This window comes from Cinclus cinclus, chromosome 6 (genome assembly GCF_963662255.1).
Source record: "Cinclus cinclus chromosome 6, bCinCin1.1, whole genome shotgun sequence".
Lineage (NCBI taxonomy): Eukaryota > Metazoa > Chordata > Aves > Passeriformes > Cinclidae > Cinclus > Cinclus cinclus.
Window position 1 is genome coordinate 41,760,927 of NC_085051.1, and position 17,410 is coordinate 41,778,336.

General features: G+C 38.5%; 1 protein-coding gene across 6 annotated transcripts in view; it reads left to right on the top strand.

Annotated features, from left to right (window-relative positions):
- Window positions 1-17,410, top strand: part of NRXN3 (neurexin 3) — a 900,390-nt gene that overhangs the window by 375,746 nt on the left and 507,234 nt on the right. For all 6 annotated transcript variants that reach the window (XM_062495263.1, XM_062495267.1, XM_062495265.1 and 3 more), the window contains one exon: window positions 8,302-8,421. In XM_062495263.1, coding sequence (XP_062351247.1) covers window positions 8,302-8,421 — 120 coding nt within the window. The remainder of the gene's footprint in view (window positions 1-8,301; window positions 8,422-17,410) is intronic.

Genomic DNA, 17,410 nt, shown 5'->3' on the forward strand with positions numbered 1-17,410 from the left:
TACTGGATGCAGTCACACCTCTAAGACAGTAACAGAATGGCAACTCCCAGAATCTCTGAAAGGGGATTCTGGCTTGAAGAAGAACATGGCAAACAATGGAACTGCTTCTGTCAACCTGGGGAGTTTGACTGTATCAGTTTCTGAATAGCCATGGAAGCACCAGTTGATTTCCTGGAAAGCCTAATGATCAGGCAAATAGATCTGTGCATCAAAACCTAGAAGGCCCTCAGAGCTTTAAAAAATTGAATGGTGAGTTAGTTTCTTTAGTACTGATCTTAAGGAGGGAGATCAGGAGGTAAAAACAAACTGGTTGGGGCTTTTTTTGTTTGTTTTGGTTTTTTTTTTTTTTTTTTTTTTAATTTAGATTTAGAAAAAAAACCCCACAGAAATAACTTTCTGGGATTTCAATTTTAAAATAAAACTAAAAAAAAAAAAAAACAAACCCAAAATCTCTAAAGTAGGAACTCCCTTAATATTTAGAATAGCTTTTTACAAGTCATAATCTGGGCAGGAAGGGTTCCTTTTTGTAGGAGGGTCGGCACAGTACCAGAACCAGGGAACAGCACAAAGGAGCAGCTGTTAACACTAAGAGGGACAAGGAGGCCCCTTGTCCTATCTCAGCAGTCAGTGCTGCCAACATTACACTTATTCTGTGCCACAAAGCTCCTTCCCCAGCAGCTGTTGCTGCAACATCCATGTCAGAGGCTTCCCCCAAAGAGACCTTCTGACAAGTCTGCAGGCCCCTGGTGGTGCAGAGTGCCTGGTGTCTGTCCAAGAAACTGGGGTCAAATCACCTCCTCTGCAGAAGGTGTGTCCTTGTTGAGGAGCTGTGTCACCAGGTCAAGGAGTTATTTGAGAAAGGCAGTTGGTTGAGTAGTATTTGTGAGAATAAGAAGGAAATCTGGTGTTCTCAGAGACCCTGTAGACTTTTTGCCTGGGACATAAGTAAGGAAATGTGCCTATTAGAAATTAATAGATCTTTGATACTAGTATAAGCACAGAGATGTTTTCCATGGCATTAAAAGTGAATCCTTTTAAATAGATAATGAAAGTGTTCTTCCCAACTCTTCTGTAAGAACTGCAATGTAGAGTACAAATTAATTTATTCTGGAATGCCATGAATATTAAAAAAATTGCTCCTCCTTTTTAATGGAAAAGGATATAATGGTCTCGGGTATAAGGGGAAATCAGAGGCATTGAACAAGCTGTCTCTGTTTAGCAGTCCTGAAGCCACAGATGGCATCTGTTATGGGATCATCTTTGTCACCTTGAAATTTTATGTCTAAGCCATTTTATGTCTAAGGTTCTATTGTGAGACAAAACATAGAATGTTCCTGTTTCACCCTCTGAAATAGACTTCCTGATATTTTAAATATCTTTGGAATTAAGGTTTTGTAGCTTTAATCACATGATTCATAAATTCATTTTCTATTTGCTGTGTTTACTGTGAAGACCTGGTGATATTGCTGATCTCATCTAATGTAACACATGCCATTTTCAAATTAAAATATTCTTTTTCTGTATTCCAGATATAGGCAGGTAGCCATTACCTTTCCTTCAGTATATAATTTGTGTTTTATAATTTGTGTTCTATGGCTCAGTAAAAAAAGATTAAAAAATTTTGGAGGAATAAGGGTAGGTAAACAGTTTATCACTGTAGCAGTTGTTGACAGGAGCATATTAAGAGATACCCTCTTACCCAACAGGTAATGATACTGACAGTCTGAGGTAGTTTTAGCAATTGGATCCATACAAGACATTGAATCTGAAATATTTGACAGTCTTGAGGTATACAGAAATTAATGTGATGTATTTTGCTTTATGCATGTGGAGCATCTGATTGCAACTATGTTTTGTTGGCATCTCTGACCTGTTCCCAACTGTAAAAATTTGAAATACTGTGTCTTACAGAGATGAGTGATATAGAGAGGTGCTGCCCCTGGGGGATTTGTAAAGTTTATGTAAATGAATGGGATAAAAGATGAGTTTTGAAAAAATAGGAAATATATGTGTACTGGGACCAATGTGACAAGAAAAAAGTATCCTGGAAGTACACTGGAGAATAAATAATTTTGGATTAAGATGTTTTGTGCCATCCACTCCAACTGTGGCAATGATTTTGGGATTTGCATTAGACATCAGCAAATATTGTGTCTCTGTTGCCACAGCCACTGTTCTCTGTAGTCAGTTATATCTCCATCAGAATTCAGAATGCATGGTCAGGAATTCCTGAGCTTGATTTTTGATGTTTATTGAAGCAGATGCATCATGAACAAGAAGTTCTGGAACAAAGAGATCTATTGTTTTGATTTTTACAGAGTCCTCAGAACCAAAGGCATATTACAGCTGTGAAGATTATTCCATCTCAAGCTCAATTTTTTACAGAGGTCTTAACCCTGTAGGAATATTTGCCCTTCAGATAGACATCTGATTGCATTGAAGCCTAAGGGGAAGCATTTGGCTTGAATGCATAAAGTGGATTATTGGCTTTTCAGGAAACCAACCTTTGCTAAATAGGTTTGGCTATTTCAGGATAGGCCATGACACCTCATACTTGAGAGCTGGACTTGATGATCCTTGTGGGTCTGTTCCGTATCAGGCTATTCCATGATTCTTTTATATTGCTGTGATTGCAGTGAGGAAGTACATTTTTTCCAATGTACTCTATTTTCTCTTGTTCATGTGCAGCCCTTTCAATTTTCCTTTACGCTTTTAGTTTCTGTGTCTGAATGTTCAAATGCTGTTTACTTCCTCTGCTGCATTTGCATCTCCCTGTCCCTTGTTGCATTCTGTGTGCAGGCATACTCCCTTTTATGCAGTTGACTTTTTGTTCTATGGTTGGGATTTTTATTCTTTTGGCTTCTTTTTGTTCTTTAGTCACTAGCATGTGTATAAGCATGTTGCTCATGACCTTTTAGGTTACTTAGAAATGACAAGAGAGAGGAAGATAGGTATATGCCAGCTTTCTTTGAGGGGAAGGAAATCTAACCACTTTGCAGATCCATTTCTATGGATTGCCATTGCTGCTTGATTCCATTTTTCTGTAACTTTGAGATAGAAGTGCTTTCTGTGGGAGAAAGCACATTTGTGCATATTTGTTATTTTAGCTAGTCCCAGTTCCCTAAGTTTGCAGACCAGACACTTATTTGGAGCAAAAGGACTCAGCACCATGACTTTTATCAGATGGATGGAGTATTCAGGCTCTGTTGAGGCACTGAAAAAAATGGCTGCATTTCAGAGGACAGAAGATTGCCAGCTTTTGAGTTATTTCTGACAATGAGTAACTTTAAATATGGAACCTGACAGATGCCTAACCTTATTTAGGTGATGAAAGGGATGATGAGTTCTTAACAAAGTATGAAACTGAGAGCTTGAAGAGCTGGCCTTGCAATCCTTGAAAATCTGTTTGATTTATAGTTCTGGTTTGCTATATTAGTCATTGATATTCCTGCTTTCTGGTATCTGTGACTCAAAATACAGGACCTAACTTTCTGAACCATGCACTGAACCCTAACTATAATTTAGTTTATTGCATTTGTGCAGAGTAAATGCTGATGTACCAGCAATATGTATTTGGCAGATACAGTATATGTGGTATGGTCCATCACATAAAGCAATGGTTCCATGATGTTCAAACTTAATTTTGCTCACTTTTTACTCAGAAAAAAAGAATAAAAATCTTGTTCTCCAAATTATTATAACACTGGAAAACTGTCGAGCATAACGTTGTTTCCTACTTAACCTGCAGGAAGAGTGAGTCCTGGAACAAGTTTATTTTCTGCCTGGTGCATATGGTTTCCAAGACCTGATGCCTCTCTGAGCTGAACTGCTACTGCAGATTGAATTAAAAAAGGCTGACTATCTCTGGTTATGAAAGAGGAATGCTGACAGAAGTGGAGTGTAGATTTATCAAAGGTGTAAATTGATTGTAATGTCTGACTTGTAACGGTAGAGATATTTCAGTGCTGGATGGCGTTTGTAATTTAGGAACTAAAGGACCACCTTATTCTGCAAAGGCTGTAAAGATGTCTTGAGTATATTACTTTCCTATTGCTTCCCAACCTCTCTGAAGATACAAGGGGAAAAGATGAGAGCACTTAGGGAGATGAAGAATGAAAATGGAACCATATTGTCACTGAACTTCCCCTGTTGCTGATCTTCATCTTACTGAGACAATAATGTTAACACAAATGTTTGGTTCCTTTCAAAAAGAGTGAATTTTTGATGTGTGGTAGAAGGTGTTATGTGCAAAATCAATAATGGTTTACTTAATATTTATTGCTAGTTGTGATCAAAGCATGAAGCAGTTGTGTTATAAGCCTGCAACTGTTGTATAAACTGATTTCACATATAACTTGAAGGAACAATAAATACAATACTTTTATTTCTGAAGTTCCTTTTCCTGCAAAGAAATTTCAAAAGATACAGAAGGAATTACTTTTCTTGCCAGTGAAACATGGAAGTTTTTGCAACATGCACCAGTTGCTATTTTTTTATATATATTATTTCAGGGCAAAGAGAAACATACCATACAACTGATATTGTAGGAAAGAGGGTAGATGAAGCAGTTGGTCTAAGCAAAATACAGATATGAGATCAGGCTATTATACTCTTCAAATGTGATTTTCTTCAAATACTTAGAAGAAAAAACTAATGAATGAACAATTTATCTGGATAGGTAGCTGAAGAAAAGTGGAGCAGTGGTCTCCTTCCCCAGGAGGGAGACCCAACAAATCTCAGATCCTGCAAGTCCTCAGATACTAAGCTGTTCCAGTAAAAATTAGAGATGCAGACATAAAAGATAAAAACAGTATTGTTGAAGAATCCTGATTTGCCATTTAATGTTCCAAAGGAGATGCCTCTGTTGGTGGGCTTAGCCTGGACAGGAAGAGACACAGCAAGTCATGCTTCTGCTGCCAGGGTTTCTTTTCTGCACTGGGGACTTTTCCACTTCTACTTGACATCTACTGCCCACTTATTCCTCTTTCCACTGTGCATGTGGCACAAAGAAGGCAATGCACCAAGCTCAGCTACAAACAGACAATAAAATCAGAAGTATATCAGATTATTATGTGAAGACTAGTTCTGAAACTTTGCTTTTCAATACCTTTTCTACTTTTACTGTTGCCAGAGGAATGAGATTAAAAATAGACCTGAGTCCTGATGGCACTGGTAATTTAGAAACAATTCTACTGCTTTATATATAAGTTATTTGTCATCTTCTTTCCTTGTTCGTTAGCACTAAAGGGCATGTGTGTGGTAACACAATGTTCATGTTTTATAATCCTTCCTGTGCTTCTGTCACTTTGCTCCCTAATCCAAAATCCTAATTCCCTGTGACATTCCTATTAGTTGCTCTGAAGAAAATTCTGTTGCCACAGAGGATTATGACATCAGGCAAGACTTAGCAGCGGGAGTAGATGAACTCTCTGAGACAAAGATCCTTTTATGATTCAAATGGCCCATAGTTCTAAGAAGTGAGGCCAAATACCCAGCATCTATGCTCTGCTGCCTTGACTGACTCTAAAGATGGCAGATCAGGCTTCAAGCTTCCTTGTGGTATTTTCAGGCTTTAAAAATCCTCCTTGTTGTGTTTTTCTTTCTTTTTCTTTCCACCCCCACCCCCCCCCCCCAGCTGCTGAAAGTGCTGTTCCCCTCTTCACAGCTGGTTTCTGTTAAATATGCAGATACCATAATACAGGCCATGAGTAATTCAAGTACTTTGACTCTCTGGGCTCTATCACATGAAGACCTCAAGCCACACATACTGGGCCTCATGCAGTCTTATTCCTTGAATAGAGTCCTTTCTCTTGCAGTTTCTAGACAAAGGGTATGCCCATTGTCAAGTCCAGTTACTGATTAAAGTGTTCTCAGAATAACATAGGAAGAGTGGAAAAAAATGGTGTTGAAAATGGTGCTTTGCTCTAGTTCTATGTCATGGTCTGTTATAGTTGATGCTGTAGCAAGTTTGCATAGAGTCACAGTTGCTTTTTGGTTTAATTTTTAAAACATAGGTATCTTGCTTCTTTATACCTCAAGGAGTAGGTGGGATTCATGTTTGAGGTTAGAAGTTAGATAGTGGGATAGTAATGTGGAGGAGAGATTCTCATCCCTTATCCTCAGATAATTTAGACATTTTAGACAAAATGACATCTAATACTCTATTTCAGATTGTTAAATGTTATCTCTTCTTTTGCTTGGCCTGAGTAAGCCTCACAAGCAAGTATCAGACCACAACCTGATGCACATGTATACATACTAATATCCATAATTTTTAGAAGAGTAAAGGCCTGTATGGCCTGTGTGCCTGCCGGCCCACACTGGAAAGTCTGTCAGCCCTGTTCTAATCTAGAAGTGATCTGTTAATTTCACACTGTGCCACTGAGACCACTGGCATTCATATGGCTGCAAATGAGAGCCAGGTGGGTGGGAAGAAGAGGTGGAGGGGAGGAGAAAAGTGTTGAAAATGCTGCTCAACTTTCCTTTAGCATGGCAACAGAGGGTTTTCTTGCTGTGGCTGCTCCTGTCACTTCTTTTCAATAGGTGAACTTTCCCTTCAGGGATTTTGTTGTCATCTTCTATTAACCACACTTATCCTTCTACCTAGAGGTTTTGGGGTTTGTTTGTTTTTTTGTTTTTTCAACAGTGTAATACATTCTGGAAGAAGCTCAGGTTTTTATTAAAATTAGTCTGTCTCTGCTTACTGAGTCACATGTTCATTCTCATTGCAGGAGAGATGTACAGAAACGCAGATAGCTGAGAAACTACTGAAATTCTTCCATTCTCTTCTTTCAGTGGGGAAAGATGATCTGGTGGGGACTCTGGTGCAGAAACTTGGCAGCAAAGCTTTAAGAGTCCGTTCCTGGCTTGGTCTTTGAAATGTTGGGAGGATCGTGGTCTGACATGGGACTTCCAGCTAGGTGTGGGTTCTACAAGGGCTTGTAAATACAGGTGTGAAGATGCTGAATAATGATGGGATTTAGTGAAATCTCTATGGATGGTGTCCAATGGAGGTTGAAGAGTTTAATTTTATGCTAAGATATTTTAAAATGCTGTATCCACTTTGGTCTGTTCTATCTAATCTAAAAAATACAGACTGTGGTGTTGATGTGATGAAGAAATAAGGAAAAGGATTGAGTCTTGTGGAGTTGCTGTTGTTAGCAAAGACTGTGAAGAAAGATCTTGGATGGGCTGAACAGTTGTTTCTTTGTCCTTACAGTATTCTCCTAGACTGGAAGTGGGTAATGAACTGGTTTCAGGCAGCCTAATGAGCTGATCCCTTATTATCTGCTTTATTTATTTCATTTCTTCTTTTCCAACACCTACAGGGTATAGCATAGTACATATGTCAAATGTATATGTACATTTTATTTAAAATCCTGCACAACAGAAGCAACATACCTTTGTCTGGAATGCTGAATATAAAATACTTTCCCAGGAAGTTACTTGTACACTCATGTTCTTGTAAGCTATGATTTGCAGCTTCACGCCCGCTCTCAGAGGATTCGGAATCCAGCTACCTCCTTGTGGATGACATAGTAGCTGTCATTCAGTCTCTCTGGTTGAAGATTTCTGGCTATTGCTTGGATTTTGTCTTTGCAAGGCTTTTCTGAGTAGGATAGCAACTGTTAGCTGCAAATCACAGAACAATGAAAGACTGTTCTATTAGTAGTGGCTTCTTCCTTCTCTGCCTCCACCAAAGGCATGGAGGGCAGTCCACTAATAAATTGTTGTGGATAAACGCCATACTCTTCTGAGGACTTCATTAGCATATTCCCAGAGGAATCTGTGTAATAGGTCAGAGTGTTTGGTTTTTTGTTCGGCTATAAAGCCAAGTTGGAGCCAGCTGAGGCTTTAGAACTTCAGTTTCAATCTAAATTATCAGGGTTCTTTGGGAATGATGAGGTATTCATTTCTATAAAGGAATTTAACTTCTAGGGGAGCACAGCAACCTGGCTATGTTTATTGGCCTATCATCACCCCCTATTTTACTGTAAAATTCTTTGAGCAAGTTGGGAACATATGAGTTGGGCCTGCCTAAGAGGGAATATGCTGCTGTTCTCTCTTCCTTGCTCTGTGTTACAGTTTGCTGTCTTGTTGTGAGGTGTACACTTGTCTTTGTGCTCAGATTTTTACCTGAGTTTCTTGCACGTCCAGGAATGGAACAGTTTGGTTAGTGCTTTCTCTCTTCTGCATGAGGATCCTGATGGCAATGGTAGTGATCAATTGAAGCTTTTGTGGGCCTGACCAAAGTGATTCTCTCAGCTTTATTTCACTCTCTACTTTTCATCCTTTCTCCAGGACCGAGCACTACCTGCCAGGAAGATTCCTGTGCCAATCAGGGCATCTGTAATCAGCAATGGGAAGGCTTCACCTGTGATTGCTCCATGACTTCATATTCTGGGAGCCAGTGTAATGATCGTAAGTAGACTTTTCAATGCATTGGTGACCTGTGAGTTCTGATATATGAGAGCACAGAGAACACGATTCACTGTTCTTTCAGTTGCAATGCAACTTTCCCGGTAACAAATGGAAACTTTTTTCTTGGAAATTTCTTTAAAGCCTACAGAGGGTTATTTTTTTTCTCCTCAAAATGAAAATATACAATTCAGAATGCATTGGTTTTGTCTGGCTGCTTTTTGTTGGTTTTCTTTTCCCTCTTCTTTTTGAAACCAACTCCACAAGTCCAATGGTGGTAATTGATTTAATGGAATTCCTGGTTTAGAGAAACCAGGAATGAACTGTAGCTATTGAATGCAATATTTTCATAGGTAAAAAGTGTCTAGGTTTTGTGTACTGAATTATACTTGGAGATTTTCATTCAAACCTTGGTGAAAAGGACATGGAATGCATGTAAAATAAGTAGTGTTCTAGATAGTCTTCTACTGTAATACTATCTGTATGCTGAAATGGTGGCTAGTGTTTGTGAGAATGTTCACTTAAAACCAGTGATCAGTTAAATACACAGCAGAACCTTTGTGCTTTTTGGTGTATTGATTTGCTTCATCTCAAAACATTGGATGTTCTTGGCCAATTACGACTAGGATCTCTGATAAAATAATTGAACAAACCTCTTAAGTCTGCTTTTAGGGGGCAGATAATCAGCTTTTTGACATGCCCTCTCCTCATCATGATTTGGCCTTTGCTCCTTCCTGGAGGGAACAGATCACTTCAGCTTTGCTGTCTGCCTGCTTCTCTTATTTGAGGTTACTGTCCCCTTCTCCCTCACTTGCTCCAAGGCAGGGAACAAAGGAATACATCATGAGTGCTGTAGTAAGTATAACAGTAGGCTTCAATAATTTGGTTCACTGACTGTATGAATTTTAAAATGAGAAAAAACTGCTTTTCATTAAGGTATTCGTGGTAGACTTGATTAGTGTTACCAGCAAGGTCCATGCAATACTGGTACCACAGCACTGTCATATCTGCAACCCTTCCTTTAAAAGTCTGAGACATGACTGAATTGATGGCACATATGACAAGCTGTGTAGCATATGCTAACAATCCATTTCTGCTGAAGGCCAAAATTCCTGCTTTTCTGAGTCATCCATAATATGTAGTGTTGTCTCTGTTGGTCTTCCATTTGTTCCAGCATATTTCTCTCAAACAGATATTGGAACGGCCTATCAGCATTTATACTTTGACAGGGGCTGTATAAACAAGGTATTGCTGACACAGATTTATAGACTGTAATGCTATGTCTGGTTTTGGGTTGCTTTGGAATTCAGAATGTTTCCTTTGGGTTCAGAAGAAACATTTCATACTGAAGTCACAAGATCTGGTGCCAATTTTCTGAGTTTTTGTTTTGGTTTGCTTTTATCAATTGGACTCCCACTTTCCCACTCTCAAACTACTTGTTCAGTCAATCAGTTTAGACTTGCTAAGCGCAGCACACAAATGTGTGAAACGAACACTACTTTTAATTCTGTTGGATTGCATTTAAATACATATCCAGGAAATCTCTTACATTATTGATACTATGGGGTTCGTTTCTGATGTGTTTGGCTTCACAGCTCCAGAATCTTGCAGTGCCCTTGTTAAGCTGCTGCTAATGGCTTAGAAAAGGCTCTGAAGCATCAGGAAGAGCCAGGTTCCTGTGTCTGTAATTGGGGATTTCTTGCTGCTTTTTAGAGCTGGCAGCTGGAAATAATGTAGAGAAGGGAGCTTGAAATGAGTGGTAGTGTTGTGGGCATCATAGGAACCAGCCTCCAGTTATCAGGCCTGATTGGTAATTTACAAATGCTTGCAGAAGGATGTGGGTTTCAAACTTATGAGGAAAGGTAAGTCGTGTGGACTCCTTCTGGAACATGACGAGACTTCATCCTGGACCATCAAAAAGTGCGTATAACATTTTTTGTGGGTTTTATTTGTTTGATTTTGTCCTTGTCTTGCATCATCACATTGGAAATAGGCTTCTACTCTGACTTCCTGATACAATTAGGATACATTGTGGGTGTGTAGTTGAGAAGGCTTAAGTCCTATTCCCTCCTACCTTTTAGATGAGGTTGCTAATCAAAGTACAGGCAACTATCTGTTGCTGTTGGGGTGGGCATGGCATACAAATAGACACACTACAGTTCAGAAGGCTAATATTCTGTTTGTTACAACAGCTGGCTGTCTTTTAAACACTCTACAAAGTTTACACTTTATTCATTGGTTTCCATAGATCAACATAATGTTCATTAGTGTAAAAGCATCTCCACCTCCATTTTTCACAAAACTTTTCTAAAAATATTTTTCCCAGATGAGGGTTTTTTCCTGCTTATCTCCTTCTCCTTCTCTTCTTGGTCTCCAGGCCAATGGCCTTGGTAAGAATCCTTTCAGAAATAACCCTTATTCATTAACCCTCTGGCTCTCAGACCAGCTGTGAGCCCCCTTCCATATCTATCAGTTGTAACAAATACTCTAGACTGGATTTTAGTGCAAATAATGGCAGGAGGATAGACCTTCTCTGTAACCTGAAGTCTTTTATTTAGAAATTCATCAGGCTCTTTGGGTTTTTTGGCCACAGCAGTCCATTCTATTAATTTAGTAGATGGCTATTTCTACCTTATGAGCAATCAGTGGTCTCCCACTGTTGTAAATGTGGAGTATTGAAGTAAACAGAACAGGTTGAGTTTTACGCAATGAAAATGATAGCAAAAGGCTGACTTACTGTACATATTTTGCCTTTATATTTCTGTTAATCAAGTCAAGTGTCCACAATGGAAATTTGCATTTTCATGTGTTTGATGAAGAATATGCCTCTGAGACAGATACATGGAAATTGTGGTGTTCTACTCAAGTGTTCTTGATGATTTCCTAGATTATCCCAAATCAACTATTGGTAAGTGTGATTTGTGTTTGGTTTTTTTATTGTTTGCTGGAGCAAATTTTGCAAAGATATTCAGTCTTATCAATGCTGAGTGGAGCTAGAAGCTCCTTTTTAATTTTTTTTTGTCCCAGGACTAGGCCATTAAGCTTCCTAATTCAGATGCAACTGTCTTAGAACTGCAGTTTCTGGAGGGTGAAGCCCCTGTAATACCCCTTAACTCTTCAGAAGTGACAGAGATTCATTTTGTGAACCTATAGACCTGTGTATCATTCATCAGTATTGCTTAGCAAGACAGGGATTTAAATTCCTAGAGGAAATTATTATATAACCTTTAATTTTACCTTTTTGTCTCTAGCTTTGTTTAAGATGTTCTTTACTTTGCGGGAATCAAGATTCTTCAGAATAAGAAATCAGTGGGAGCTATGGGGATATAAATTCAGTCTTAATATGCTTCATTCTGACTTGTACAACTGTATCGATTCAAAAAACAAGCCAGACACAGGAATAACCCACAGACACCCCCTCTCCTCAAATTCATTTAAGAAGGTCCATTGTACAAAACTGAATTTAAAGTTTTGCTGTTCACACTGGCCAGTACGAGCACCCGAAATGAAAGGTAGAAATAGAAGTAGTAATGCTATTCAGGATATACTGGTTCTATTTTCTGTGCCATTTAAAATATATTCTCAAATTTTTGAAATTGTTCCATCTTCAATCTTTATGTTTTAATGATTTCAGCATCACATTCAATAAATGTGGGCTTTCAACCTATTTTAAGAATTTACATACTACTCTAAGATGTAGGAAGTCAGTGTTAGCGTACTGCAGTTAATGTTAGAAATATTAAACAATCCTGGCATGTCAAGTTCTTGCTTAGACTGTTCAAATGTGCAACTTTAAGCATATAAGGTAGCAAAGTAAAATTTGCCCATGATGTTAATGAAGTGCCTTGCATCTGGGGTGAACTCCATCCTGTAAATATAAACATGGTAGTTAAGCATTTCAACCTACCTAAGAAATGACCTGTTTTTAAATTGTTGTCTATGAACAGCTTTACAGATTCTTTAATTAATTTACATTCTTGTCTATCTGTTCAAACAATAACATTTTTTGCACAAGAGAATGCATAAGAAGAGGCAATGGCAATCTAGATCATGAAAATGGTATATCCATGTCAAACTAGATCATAAAAAATGCTGGTTTTTACTCAATGTTCATGCAGATGAATAACGCTGAGGGTCAAGTTTTCCAAGAGCAATTGCCAGGGTAACACAAGTATGTATTAGTGGAGGTATTTGCCTGTGAAAAATCAATGATTTTGCAGCAATGACTTGTTCAAACAGGGTATAAAGCACCTTTACAAACAGGTTTTATGTTGATGTAACAGTTAAATCCATATGCTTTCTATTGATTGGCTTTTTAGAGGGGTTATTTATACATTTATTTACAAACTTTGGGCTGTAATAGCCTGGTTTAAAACACCTGGCTTAAAAACAACTTTTCCATTTGTTTGGTAAAGAGAAAAGGCAGCCCAAGCTTTTTGTCCTCTTGTGTTGGTATCTTTGTATGCCTCCAGCTTTTCAAGGATTCTGTTGATAAGTAACATTCCAATGAGGTTGTTTGGCTGAGTAATGCTTGTTTTTTTTTTGTGTTTGGGAGAGAAGTAATATACAGGGCTTTAGGCTTTTTTTGTGTGCAATAAGGTATATTTTTTTCCTAGTCCCTTTCCATATGATGCATAACCTATATCTTTTACTGTCTTTATGTGAATCACATTTGGAGTTGGGAAGGATTAGAGGGATTAAGAGTTATGGTGACTTTGTCCCATTGTTCGTTAATTTAGCACCATCACAAGAAGAGCTTTTGGTAACTTCAGTTATGTAATCATAGTGACTGTGACTTACTAGCCATTTTTTTTTTTTTTACTTGATATGAAAGGAAGGATATCAAAATTAGCACAAAATGTCTAAGACCACTACTTTAGAGTAAAGCACAGAGTATTTTTGATTGATTAAGGAAGATTGAAGCTGGCCTTAGCTCCACATGTGTGAGATACCAAGGTTGTCAGAGCAGACACATCCCTCTTCATTAATGCCCTTCTTTTTGCACCCTACAAAGTAAGTGAATGAGTATCAAAGTGTATTGATGCTTCTGAGAATGGTCTGTAAACTAGGTTGCAGTGGCAGTACTGGTGTCCCTCACACCTGCTTAAATAGCATAGCAGAATAGTAATTAGAAGAGATTACTAGCAGGGCAAATGACTAAATGAGTAACCCTTCCTATATGATGATGGCTTTATTCTGATGTGCTCATGAGCCATTTGCACCCCAAACCTACTTTGTGAGTCACTGAGCACTTAAAGCTCCTGCTCTCTGCTGCAGGATTCAGACACTCAGCTGGGAGATGCACCCTATTCCCTCTGTCTCAGTATTTTGTGTTTTTCACCATCTGGGCCAATTTTTGTCCAGAATTCATGACCTCCTTTAATGCAAAGGCCAACAAAGTCAGCTTGATTTACTTACAGAAACACTCTTCATTGTTCATGTTTAATTATTACCCATTTATTTCTAATGTGCCCAGCTTACTCATTCACTGAGTCAGAGAGCAAGAGGTTGCTAGTGTGTAGAAAATAAATCTCCATAGATTTCATTAGTCATGAGTGGCTAAACCAGTCAGCTGTTTAAATATCAGCATGCTTGGGGATTTGCCTTTGATACTATAGAGACATCCATCCTACATGAAGCAGGAGTCACCTCTGATTTATCTTAAATGAATCATACTTCATTACAACAGGTCAGACAATTTGCCTGCCTCTTAGTTCTCTCCTCATGCTTTGTTTTTGCTTACTTAGTGGTCTTTCACATATTATAATTAGTGTTTTCTGGATGATGGCTCATTTTGAGTTCCTAACTTGAGCCTCTGGTGTCTTCTGACAGTTAATGACCTTATCCTCTAAGAACAGGGATAAATAAAGAACAGAAATGCAACTGTGTAGTTCTGTACATGATGTAAATTGTACCACTGTGATTTGGGTTATGAAGTCTGCTTTCATCCTTCTTAGCACTGTTTACTTTCATTTGCCCTGCAGGTCCAAGAAGTATAATATCTTTAGGGCAAGGATCTGGTACTACTTCTTATTAAAGCACCTTGCACTTTTCTGATGCTTAGTAATAGCCCACTACATAATTGCCTTAGCTCTTCAGTGATTTAAGAATGCTAATTTTTTTCAGTGTACTGAAAGGCATTTCCTCTTGCTTGTGTAACAGCTATTAAACATGGGATCAGACTTCAGATCAAGAGCATGTTTGCCCCATGTTCCCTTTGGGAATCATCTGGAATGGGCAGTACTGTCAACATTAGAGGGAGAAATTTGTCTCCCTCTTCTGGGGGAGAAAGAGGGAATTTGAGTGTCAGGTGCTTTTTGAAATTGCTTTTTCTGCAATTTCAGAAGAAATTCAGCTTCTCAAGGTGCCCTGACATGCAAGTGTTTCCTTTGTTTAATAGTGAGAGCTAGCCAACTTTATCCTTTTGTGATCCCCAAAATGCAGCTAGGTCTCTAGTGAGTAATTTAATTACGATTGCTTCAACAGCTTGGCAGAAGAACCATTTAGAATGAGAGCTGTAATCAGTCATTGATATCTGTGCACACCTGGCTGCTGTCAGCAGGTAAGGTATGGTCCAGCTGTGCTACAGACTACAGCATGGAAGAAGAGAGACTTTTTCCAGGTCGGAGTGATTACAGCCTGTGTTATCAGCCTTTGAGCAGTTCAAGCAGTTAATTCTCTTCCAGGCACTGCTCACCAGCTATGCCATTTTCATAAGCATGTCACAGAAGGCTCTAACCATAATTTTGTTCCTTGTGATCTCTGCTACCTTTGACAGTATTTTTCTTTAACTTGATACTCTTTGGTAGTCATGGCAATCATTTTCACTTTTCATCTTAAAAATAGCTGAGCAAGTGGTACTGTGTCCTATGTATTTTGCCCCATGAGAGATTTGGCCTCAGATATTGTTCCTTCAGTAGTGGCACACCCAGGGTGGAATCACTGGTAAGACACTGATATAAGTTCGCAGTGGAAACAGAAATGTTGTACACCAGAGTAAGAGTCTCTGTTCTGTCACCCCAAGCTCCATTTGTCAATGATGATCTGTAAGCACATCTTTCCAACTGAATGTAAGATAATAAAGTGTTCTAAGTTGTCAAGTGCAACAAGGATTTGATTAATTTTAAATTTAGCATTTTCTTTGTAATATATAAATAATATCCTGCACATGTTCATATTTGTTTTAAGAAGCAGTAAATGTAAAGACTTGGAAAATATTAAGTCTCACCATTCAACCATCAGTTTTACTCTTTATACCCTGAGCTTGAGGACTTTTATTTTAAATGGATTTTTCCCACCGCACAATGCTGTTAAACTTTTGTCCTCAATTGTGTTGTCCAAATGCTTTTGATAATCTCACACCTACTATGGGTTTCATCAGCATGAGGTATTTTGAGTACCATATGGTATGCAGATAATACCTGTTCTTTTGCAGAGAAAGGGGGAAAAAAACCTTGCAAAATCTGTTTGGTCTTTTAGCTGTTGCAATTGATCTGTAAGAGGATACCCAGTCATTAGTCCAGGTGAACACACAGCTGGCTTTGCTTGTTCCCTCCAATCCCCTACAAGTCTGTTGTAAATTGCACTGTGGATTATGAAAATACGATTTCCATGTTGGGTTTACTGTACTGGGTGGAAGTGCTGATTTGCAATAATCCTTCATCTTTTTTTTTGTCCCACCTGGGTTTTGTGGGTTCTCCCATCTTTGCAGCACTCAGCTGAGTTATATATGTGTGCTTTTAAACCATTGTCTAAATCTGATGTGTGATAAGTGGGGTGTAATGGTGTTAACAAGATGGGTTAGGCTTCACTTGATGCTTTCCCAGACAGCGCAGAGCTGTTTGCCATAGCACACACTATATTGCTTCCTTATTCCTATTGGGTCCTCAAGGTGATTGTTGCTTATTTCCCAGGCTATCTAGCTTGAGAACAGTTTGCAAAGAGGACCCTACATTATTAGGCGAGAACAAATAGATAAGGACTGAAGTCAGTATTTTCTATTTTGCAGACTAGACTTTGTTTGCAGTAACATTTATAAGTACAAAGTAATTATTTTAATTCAATGAGGTAACTTCTGACTTATTCAAATAGTTGCAGATCAAAATCTGGTATGGCATTCTCACAGTCCACCTATCAAATGTGCCTAACAGTTTTGTTTTTAAGAGGTATATATGTTGTTTTATATACCTTAAACTAAAAGGTGCATTTAAGATTACAGTCATTAGGTGGGCAAATCTATGTCATAAAATATTTATGGTGTGGCTAGCTAAGAGAATGCCAACATGCAGAGAAATTCAGGCAGTACTAGAATTTTTAAACTCTTTTCTTCTTGCTGAGTTTTGAGCCTGCAAGTCTTGGGCTACCTAAGGGAGGAAGCTGGGGTCAGTAAGGATCAAGAGACAGATCTTTTACGCTATTCATTGTTTTGCAATGGAAATTGTTAACAGGAAAACAAAGGCAGGAGGAGTCAGAGGTCCTGAAGGAGATTCTTTGTTCACTATCCAAGCTGCCTAATGTACTAATTATTTCCTGCCATTGACAGAAGGCTACTATTGATCTCCAGTGGAGTTTAGCTGTATATAGGGACATAGCTTTATTATGTTGCAATCTTGTTACCCAGGAGCTAGTATAATAATCTCAGCTGTAGAACATTGGGGATTAGATGAAAAACCTTAATTACAGTTATCTTAATAATCCCTGAGGGGCAGATTGAAATTGGCTGCTTGGGTACCTGTGAAACAAGCTTTGCGCAGGGGAGCGCGTTTTGGTGGATTTAATTTAACTTTGTGGAGGTGTTTCATTGTGTACTGACATCTGAGGCCTTGGCAAATGTTGGGAGAGGAGTCTGGGACTTCACTTGTCTTTTTGCTGTCCTTAGAGATTTTGGGACACAAAACAACTTCTCTGATTGTGGGAGAAATTAGGCTTTTCAGTAAAAAACCCCAATAATAATAATATAACTTGAATTCTACTGGGATGTGAGTGTTAACCA